The 10,353-nt window shown below is 36.3% G+C and overlaps 1 protein-coding gene across 2 annotated transcripts in view; it reads left to right on the top strand.

Annotated features, from left to right (window-relative positions):
- The first annotated feature begins 115 nt into the window (after nt 1-115).
- Nucleotides 116-10,353, top strand: part of CEP89 (centrosomal protein 89) — a 16,671-nt gene continuing 6,433 nt past the window's right edge. Inside the window, exons 1-14 of one of the 2 annotated variants that reach the window (XM_015873936.2) lie at nt 116-209; nt 941-1,047; nt 1,886-2,041; nt 2,603-2,810; nt 3,289-3,391; nt 4,110-4,138; nt 4,434-4,488; nt 5,104-5,319; nt 5,662-5,804; nt 6,228-6,278; nt 6,914-6,997; nt 7,851-7,954; nt 8,362-8,477; nt 9,607-9,787. In XM_015873936.2, coding sequence (XP_015729422.1) covers nt 171-209; nt 941-1,047; nt 1,886-2,041; nt 2,603-2,810; nt 3,289-3,391; nt 4,110-4,138; nt 4,434-4,488; nt 5,104-5,319; nt 5,662-5,804; nt 6,228-6,278; nt 6,914-6,997; nt 7,851-7,954; nt 8,362-8,477; nt 9,607-9,787 — 1,592 coding nt within the window. In that variant the 5' untranslated portion in view covers nt 116-170. The remainder of the gene's footprint in view (nt 210-940; nt 1,048-1,885; nt 2,042-2,602; nt 2,811-3,288; nt 3,392-4,109; nt 4,139-4,433; nt 4,489-5,103; nt 5,320-5,661; nt 5,805-6,227; nt 6,279-6,913; nt 6,998-7,850; nt 7,955-8,361; nt 8,478-9,606; nt 9,788-10,353) is intronic. The other variant, XM_015873937.2, reaches the window with a different exon arrangement.

Below are 10,353 nucleotides of genomic sequence, written 5' to 3'. Positions count from 1 at the left end.
CACCGCCCACAGCCAATGAGGAGGCGCAGGGGGCGGGACTTGCTGCTGGCAGGTTGCTAGGGCCGCAAGTAAGGCGCGTGCTGATTGGCGGAGAGCAGATTCTCAGCAAATCCGGCGCACTGTTATTAGCGGGTCGGTCGTGCCGGGAGAAGCGTCCGGAGTGAGCAGCCATGGCGTTCGTGTTCAGGAGAGGCCGCGAACGGCCCTTCGTGAGTAACTGAGTATCATCGTATCATATCATAGTGTCACAGTATCACAGTCTCGTGCGGGTTGGAAGGGACCTGAGAGATCATCGAGTCCAACCCCCGGGATTCGAGGCTCTGTGTAGCAGAGCGGCACTGCTACCACTTGCGCCACAGGGGGGATTCGAACCCAGGGCCTCCGGTGTTGGAACGCGGCATTGCCACCACTGCGCCACCGGGGCACACGGGAGGTGCCTCAGTACCGGATTACCTGAGTGCCTCAGTACCGCCCCGGTACCGCCGGGCGTCCCACAGGAACCACTGATTCAACCTTACCAGGACATATATATATCTATATATCTATATATATTTTTTGCCCTTAGCGTTTTGTTCATCTCCCGCAGTGACTGCAGGCTGCCAACCTTTGGTACAAGGCAGTATTGTCACTGCATAATAATACTTAGTAAATTAACTTGGACAATAAGCATCCTGCAGTTCCTTTAGCACATAGCGATGGAATAAGCGGTGAAGCTGCAGTCAGTGCTGTGCAGTTTATTGTAACTACATCTGTAACCTCCATTAGCAGCCATTCATACATGCTGTGAAGTTCCTTACATCCATTTCCAGCCTTCTGCTGGCATTGATTGCATGTGAATGCCCTTCCCCCTTTACATCATTTTGTGCGGTTAGTTTTTGTGTTTGTTTTTTCTCACTGTGATCATTCAAGTCATTGCCAATAACTTTGTTTTACTGTTTAGAAGCACATAGCTCACGGCCTGGTCCCTGCTGCCACCATAGCTCCTAAACCCGCCGTGCCCCGCACCCCCCCCCCTCGTAGCCCAAACCCTTCTCCAGATCGGCTCAGGTAGGTCTGCGGTTCTGCTTTTGTTCCATCGCACACTGTTAATGCATGATGAGCAGAGCTGCGTGTCTGTGTTGTAGTGCTTACACAAACCTTCTCATAAATACAGTGGTTTTTAAGTGGAGCTGTTCCGTAGTACGATCAGCAGTTAAGACAATTACCTCTCTATGTAACTTATCAATCTGAGTCAATTAAAGACAAATGGACTTCTCAAAGCTGGGCTCGTTTCTAAATGGGGTGCTGCAGTGCTAGGACTGGGGTGGAGAACTTTCTACTCCTTAGAAAATCTAAGTTAAACGTTACTAACCTGCCATTCTATTGCATTGAAAACAACAACAACACGGGGTCTTAAAAACTTCTGTTTAAAACCACTACTAGGTTTGAATTAGCAATACAGGCAAGTAGCACCAATTCAAAATATAAAGTTAGTTTCATTGTAGTACCTTGCAGTTTTTCTTCTTTGTTTGCTCTGCGTTTCATTCACTTCTGGTTGTTCTCTGCATTCCATCTGGTTGTCTGTATTATTCCTGGTCCATTCCAGGTCATTTCTTTGCTTTGACCTCCAGCTGCTGCCATTCCTGTTATGGTCCTCATGGTTCCTCTCCTTTGATCTCTCTTCCCATTTGTCATTCATCTTTATCTTACTCTGCTCTGCAGCATCCCTCTGGCAGGCACATCCATCTACTTACACCTGCACTAGTTTGTAATTCTCCAGCATTCACACACAGCTTCTGGCTTCTCTTAAACAGTAACAACATTTTACATTGCGATAGGATATAAGGTGCACAGCACAGAGATGACACCAATATTGTATTGTTTCTTTTTTTCTGTTTTCTTCCAGATCTGCTTTAGCAGCAGCCATCCTTACCACAACGCTGACAGGGCGCACTGTTGCTATTCCTCAGCCTCGGCAGCGATCGCTTTCTGAAGGTGATTCTGCCCACGTAGAACAGCAGGACTTTGAACCATATGCAACAGTCACAGAGCTCGGAATGGGGTAGCGTATGATGCTTTCAGTTTTGCAATCTTAAATTAGAAATAATATCTTACAATGAAATAATTTTAACCAAGAGTTACTGAGAACTAATTCAGATCCTACTGTTATAAGCAGTTTGCTTCTTAAATTAAGTCCAAAGTGTTCACAGCTGTTATTCTATTTCTCATAAAGTGATGTATACCATCCCTAGAGAGGGAGGTCTGGACTGTACAGTTACTGAACATATAAACATATTATTTCTGCCAAGTGCCTATCAGTTATACAGTTAATCACTGTTCTGAATTATATCAGGTAATTCCTTTGTGCTAAATTATTATTTCAGACTATTCCTGCTGCAGAATTAGCAGCCTTTGATCTCTAGTGTTTTATTTTCTTTAAACTAGAGATTAAAAGTTTCAATGTTGTCTGTTTTAAAGTGTATGCGTAGCTTAGATTCCTTCTTTGCTATAGCTTACGTATTTGTTTCTGCTGTTGGACTTGTGTACATGCTCTGTCTGATTGCTTTGCTTTACGAGCATTTAGCAACACTAAAACAGGCTTTGAACTGTTTTCTACTTACAGGCCCAACTGGAAACTTGATGGCAGTGACAGATCTCTGGTAGAGTCACTGGAAATAACAGGCAGCTACTGTGAAGATGAGGACATGGAAACCTATCCTTCAGATGCTGGTAGAGAGGCAGAGGCAGAGTCCAGCTCTCAGAGTAATGAGAAACAAGAAGAAAGGTTTAGCAGCAATGCGATTTATGCAGTTCCCCGTAAAAACAAAAAGGTAGTATTTTTAATGCTAATTCCTTTACTGTATTTTAATAGATTGGTGTGAATATTAAATATTACTAAAGCTTGTCATTCTATTCTTACTATTTACTTATTTATTCCATTTTTATTTACATCTTTTCACAATCAATTTACTATTAAACATGTTAATTTTGTTTGTTGATCCTCACAGATTCCTTATGTGATTATTAAAATATTTTTCTTAATAGGAAATTAAGAAATTGACAAAATAGACAAGATGATCCACGTTGTCCACCTCCTGCTGGTCATGGAAAGGCTTATACTTTATTTATGTATAGTCCTGAAGCAAAAAATTATGTTGTATCATTTATTATCTTAAAATTCTAGAGTATAATTCTAAATGTGACTAAGACGTTATTATAGGAAAGGTTTCATACACATATCAATATGCTCTGTCATGGGCTATTTTAACAGTGTTATGATTTAGATTGGCTTGTCTTATTTCTATACAGAAAGAGTTTCAACCATCTCCTAGTAATGATGCTGAGAAGAAAGAAACATCTCATGAAAGCCAGTATCAGGTGTTGGTGGATGAGTCAAACATGCAATCTGAAGGTAAGTAAGTTTACTTTAAGACAAAATGCCTTAACATTTAACATCATGGGAGACAATTTTTGAACAGCCCAAATTTAACATGATAATTATATATTCCCTTAAAAAAAACAGTGAAAGAAATGTCACAAAGTAGCCATTTCTAGTAGTTAAAAGAAAAATAAGAATTTGCATAGAGGGAAGATTTCTCTATATCCACTCTATAACCGAAACTCTTAAACATCTATTAACAGTCAGCATTAAAAACAAAACATCTAAATAGAGTAATGAGCTCTGTCTGATCTACCACATCACTGATAAATGTGCCAGAATCAATCAATTTTATTCTCTAAACGCTACTGGAGTTTTAAGGTTCTCAAAGCTTTAATGGAAGAAAAAAACCCAGAAGTACTAACAACTACCATAGTTAGAAGGGTTAAGGAGATAAAGAGAAAATATCTTTAGCCAGTCCTTTTTCTTGGATTAAGAAAACAATATCTAAAACTCAGCTGTAAGAACATTTTTCTGAAAACATAATTTCATTTCTTCCATGATTATATTTATTATGCTGTGAGTGGTAAAGTAAGGTATCACAGCAGTTTTCTGATACACCACTAAGGGGATTTTAGAAGGACTTTCTTGCACTTACTTACGGTACATAATGTGTATATATCCATAGAATTGACAGGCTTACCAATACTTCCATTCATAATTAACCCACAGATCTGCTTTTCTTTAACAGAGAACAAAGGGCTTGGTGTGAATTCAAAGGTAAGACTTATGAGAAAGTTTATTTGTGACACATTCTGGAAAATATTGTGCTTTGGTGTTATAAAAGATAGCTGTAAACTGGCAGCTCTTGATGACTCTCCTAGAGTCTCTCATACAAACTAAAATGAGGGAGCAATATTCACACTGTTAGGACAAGAAACCTGGCTTAGTTTTAAATTTACTATGAAATTGTTTTGAGAACTGTACATCTTTGACAACAAAGAAAATACTGTTTCAGGTGTTCAGGAGTGATCAATAACAGTGATCTGTCTCTTATTTGTTATTTCCCTGGTAGGAAGAAAAATCATTAGCTGAAAGCCTTATCCGGGAGAAGCCTCCACCATCCCCAGGTACTTCTGATTTTTCAGACATTACTGCAAATCTTCACTTTAAAAAATGCGTGTTTATAAAAACACCTTTTCCAGCTTATACTTGGTAAGCCTAATTCATGAACAAATTCTGCAGACAATTATAATCTGACTTTTTGAGCACTGCGAAGTAACTTGTGTGCATTAACAGCACACTGAAACTTGCTCCCTGAGAAGAAGAGCAAAGCTTTAATTACATTCTTGATTAAAACAAAAGGGGGCACAGGAAGATCAAGTAACCTATGCAGGCATATGGACACTTTGCTTCCTGCAGTGGCTGTTTCTGTCTGGTTACCTGTGCTAGGGAGAGGAAAATCCACATGCATTTTCCTTGTGCTTTATGGAAAGTTTTTTGTTGTTTTTTCCCCTGGTGTCTCAGAGAAAATGTGAACTTGGAGCCACATTTCTGTATAGCTCTTTCCAAATACACCTTTTTCATTCTTTCTTAACTTAATCTTCTGGAAGCCATGAGTTGATTTATATATCTTATGTTGTACCACTCATTCCAGTAACAGAAAAAATGGATTATAATTTGCTGACATTTGCTGTATTCAAGTCTGAATATAATTAAAATATACTGAACTTTGGCATCTGCAGATGTTTCTATTCGTGCAAGGCAAGCACGGGAAAATATGACTAGAGAAAAGCTCAGAGAGCTACAACAGGAAAACTGGTCTTTGAACAAGGCATACCAGGCTGCAGGCCAACAACTCGAGGGAATAAAACAGCAAATGGAAGAACAGCAATTAAAGCTGAAGAGACTAGAAGAAGAAAACAGAAAACTTAAAGAAGCTGCAAAGAGACATAATGAAGGTTTGAGAAACATACTGCTAGTGATCTTGCTTGAATTTTCTAATTCCTCATAACCTGTTACAGGGGCAGCAGGTTTCTGTGTTACTGATTTGAGCAGGTAGCTATGCAGAAGGATTTTTTTGTACGGTATCTTCTGTATTAGTGGATTTTTGCCAGGGAATAACCAGAGAAAGAATATTATTCCATGTTCTTTGTGTTAGTAATCTTTCATGGGTTTACTCCCTAACAGTTGTGAGAGATGTTGTCTTGTAGTTATTGAGATTTTTTTCCCTTAAAATTAACTGATCAATGAAAACATTTCTTGGAATTTGATTGAAATGGACAGGGTATTTGTTTTAACAGAAGTGACTACAGAATTACTCTCTTTGAGACAACAAGCACAAGAACTTGTAGATGAAAACGATGCTTTGAAACTGACAGTCCACCGTTTGAACGTAGAGTTAAGTCGCTATCAAACTAAATTCAGGCCACTGACCCAAGAAGAGGTAAGAATGTTAGTTATAATGGCAGTCTGTATGGAAATGTCTAGTTGTGCCTTAATTCACCTTTGAGTTTTTTGGGGTAAATCCAGATAAAATAACTTCAGTCTACAGCTGGCATAGGCTTCCTTCTGAAATTTACAATAAGCGCTTACCTTTAAATCTAACTTTAAAAAGTTAAAAAGCCTATGTCAGTAAGATGCTGAAATTTCAGTTTTGCTGACTGTGAATGCATTACATGTGCAACACACGTAATTAGAAACGTGAATGGTAATAGAGAGTAATAGTTTTATATATATGTATATATATGTGTGTGTGTATATATATATATACATATATATATAAATAGTTGTACATTTCTGTAGTGACTGATGTTGGTGCTTTAAAAAGCAGTAAATATTTTTTTTTCTTTTTAAATATATTTTTTAGCATCTGCAACTAAATAGTTTGCCCACTAAAGGACCACCACCCCCATGGCTGGTAAGTAGTCTATTTCTGCTTATTTGGTTATTATTTTTCAAGTAAAGCAGTAGAATTTCTTTACTAGAATCAAAATACTCAATATTGTTTAGTGATGCTGTTGAACTGTCACATAGCGGTAGAATTTGATGAACATTTGTTTCATGAAGACAGATGCAGAGCAAAAACTTGCAATGAATGTATGCATCTCTGGGTAAACTCATGATAGTTACATGTGGTTACCAGATTTGCACTCATGAAAGCAATGCAAGTACAGCTACTGAGAGAATTTTAAATAACATCTTCACTGAGTGCTGACATAGACGTTGCTTCAAGGTCTATTTCTTAATTATTAATCTGAATTATTCCTTTCCAGAGATTATTTTAAGTAATACTAAAAAAAACCCATATTTTAGATATTCTGATGATAGAAATTATCACAGGCCCACTAGTAGAAATGATTTAATTTAAGGAGCTCTTGAGCTATTTACTCCACCTTCAATTATACACAGAACTAGTAGCAACTGAAAGCCCTTAACAGTTTTTAAAACTACCAACAAAAAAGCTACGAGGATGAAAAATTAAAACTGTTGATGAAAGTCTGATTTCTATTTGATTTATAACGAGATTTTTTTTTAACTTTTTTTTTTCTTAAGCTGGATGTGAAGTATTTGTCACCTCTTCTGTTGGCATATGAAGACAGAATAAAAGAAAAGGAAGATTTAAATGTTGCACACGAGGCAAGTTGTCATTCAAAGAAAAAATACTTATAAAATAGAGCAGAAAAATCTACTTGTTTGTTTTTCAGGGATCTGTCAAAGCTGTTTTCTGCCTAAAATTAAGTTTACATTTAGCATACATAATTATTTTTCTGTCTTCAGATGCTTGTTGTTTTTTGTCAGGTTGTTCAGATGTAAACAACGCACAATATTGCAATACATGGGAATTGCAGTTTCTCAAATCATAAAAAGTCAGCCAGTAGAAGAAAGAATTTATTTGCTGCCTTTCATAATGGGGATATCAGTGCTCTGTATCAGCTGGGCTTTGGATTTAGTGGAAGTAGCATATTTATTTCAAGTTATTTAAGGATCGGGCACTGCCTGTTTTTACTCTTCATAAACGTAGTTTATCACCAAACCTTTAAATTAAAAAAAAATATTTCTTGAGAATCTTTTTTCAAACAGTGATCAAAAGGCAAAGAAGGATTACTGAGGCACTCATCTTTTCTCATTTAAGCTGTATATAATTAAATCCAAGGAACTATATGAGCTTCAGAGCAGAACTGTTGTTCAGAATAATTTATTTCCTTCAAAAAGTGAAGCCAGAGAATGAGCAAAATTTTATACTGAAAATGTATATTATTATCTGGTGGATTCCACAATTCAGGTTGAATCTATGTTTTAATTTCAATATGCTCAATTCAAATGACAGTATTAATTCATATATGCACATGAGTTCAAGATGAGTGACTACTCAGATAACATCGTTAACGTGGGAATTATGAAGGCACTCAAACATGTATTTTGTTGATGTAAAAATTAAACTGAAATATTTACCTTAAAATATTTACATTTGAAATCCTTTATATTCCAGGAGGATTTGAAGAATTTTAAAATACAAGTCAAAGAGCTGGTGAAGGAAAACGAAGACCTGCACGAGCAATTAAATAAAGATAATTTAATTACCACTACTGAATGGTAAGTTATATTAATAAGAAATAAATCAAAAATTACGAATCGTTTTGCTTGCTCCATGCAAATGCACAAGATTACAGATCTTAAGAGTGGCAGGGGACTGGATCACATGACACGCAGAGGTCTCTTCCAGCCTCAAACACTCTGATTCTTTGACTCTAATTTACATATACCTATCTTTCCTTCTTTCTACAGTTTATTTAGTTTGTAAAAAAATTACTTCAAATAATTTACATTTTCAAAGACATTTTATGTCTCTGGCAAGCTTACCTTGTGTTCTGAGATGCTTTTAATGAAGGTTTTCCATTTGTTATTGAAAGGCATTCAAATATTATTTTAAGTTGACACTGTTGTTAGTCGGTTGTTTGGACATGAACTACTGTTAATTTATAACCTTCTTGCTATTGCAGGAACCAGCTACAAACTCAGGCCAGGTTGGTCTTGGAAGAAAACAGATTGTTGATGGAGCAGCTTGAAATTCAACAAGCTAAAGCAAAAGACAGTCATAGACAACACGTTCAAGAAGGTATGTGCTTGAGCTGCTAGTCACAGCAACTGCATGTTCTATCCCATAGACAGTACTACAGATTTTTGGGTTTTTTTCCCCCTCAACTTAATAAGATGCTTATAAAGCATTACTGAATGCAGGTAACACTATTCTGAAGTCAGGCTCTGGCTGTCTGCTGATAGGAGAAAGGAATGCCACCATCAGTTACTGATCACTATACAGGACAGTCTGTTTTGACTTCCTTTTGAAAAAATGACCAGAATTGGTAAAAAAAAAATGAAATTAGTAAAGCAAGTGTATTTCAAGAGCACTTACAACTTTATAGGCTTTCACATTCAATTTAGAATCTGTGGGATTTATCTGTTCATTTTTCTACTTTGTAACCAATGTTTACTACCGAGAAAATATAGTTGATTATATCACAGGTAGCAGCATGTGATTTTACATTCATACTTTGATATTGCTTAGATTTAGATGCATATGTCATATGGTAATCAGTCTGGTTACTTACTGTTTTTTAGAGGCTTATATTTAGTTGAATAATTATGTTCTATATCAACCAATTCCTCTTGATAATTTTTGATATTAGACTTCTGATTGAGTATTGAGAAAAGAAGTCTGGCATGTTACAATTTAAAATCCTAGCACTGAAAGTAAGATTTCTTAGTGAAGATTAACTGCTTAAAAAAAAGCAAGACTGAAGGTATGAGTTCTGTGAATCTTAATTCACAGATTAGGATGTCCTGGAAAACATCTCATTCAGTTTAGTTACTATAAAGCTTATGATGAGAATCATTTGATTAAAATTAATCTATGTGGCCAATTTTTAATTCTGAAATTCTCTGTTTAACTGACACCTTGTTCCAGAAGTAGTTTCCTTTCTGCTTTTAAAGTTGAACTTTCCTCCTATTTATCCTTACCTGCCTAAATGTGGAAAAATTTGGCACTTCTTCCAAACAAATTAGGCCAGAAAAAACCAAAGTGTTAAAACATAACAAAACCAAAAACCCAGACAAATCCAGTGCTAGAAAATGCTATAAAGAACAATGAATTAACATATTAAATTAATTAACAAATTAATGGTTTGAGTTCTGAGTGATTGAGTTGATTCTTCTGTACCCAGCTGCATTTTTTTTTCTTCCAAAAGCTTCAAAATTGACCAAACAGATAATAATTTTCGAAGAGAATAAACAGAGCCAAGAAGAACAGATCAGAGACTACCAGAAGCAGCTGAAAGCTCTACATGCTACTTGTGAAGAGCTCAAAGCCAAACTGGATAGCAGAATAGCAGCAGAGGAGCACTTTGCTTTGGTGAATGACTTGAAAAGGTATGAGTTTGCATATGGTGCAAAAGAAACAATTCTGCAGAGCATTCACATGAGCAAATCCTTACATGCTTGCATTGTTTTGTGGGTAGGAATATGCTGGTAATTTTCTGTATTTTGGTAGTTAACTTGACACATAAAAATGTCAGTATTTTGAGAAGACTATTTTGCTTTTTATAGACAATTAAAAATATAAATCTCAACAATGAAGGCATGAAAATGGTAAAACAAAAGGTCTGTCACACATTGTATTTGGGGAAGTAATGCTTATATGAAGACTTCCTGTAAGGTTGTCTTCTTACAGCCAAGGACATTCATTTCACTGTTTCCTGGCACAACCCCTTCCTTAAAAGTTCTACTTAACAGCTTCTTGAAAAAAAAATAGGCAGGAAATGCATTTTGGACTACGTTTTATAATTCAGAATTATTTCAAATGCAGCCAGGATGAATTATTTTATTAGTCTTTCTTGTATTATGCTTCATTCACAAACTGGTATGTAATCAGATTGTAAAACCATTCTTTGGCATCACTGAACACTAAACATTACTAATGTACCTTTTTCATACCT

Source organism: Coturnix japonica, chromosome 11, assembly GCF_001577835.2.
Source record: "Coturnix japonica isolate 7356 chromosome 11, Coturnix japonica 2.1, whole genome shotgun sequence".
Classification (NCBI taxonomy): domain Eukaryota; kingdom Metazoa; phylum Chordata; class Aves; order Galliformes; family Phasianidae; genus Coturnix; species Coturnix japonica.
This window is presented reverse-complemented; position numbering and strand designations above follow the sequence as displayed.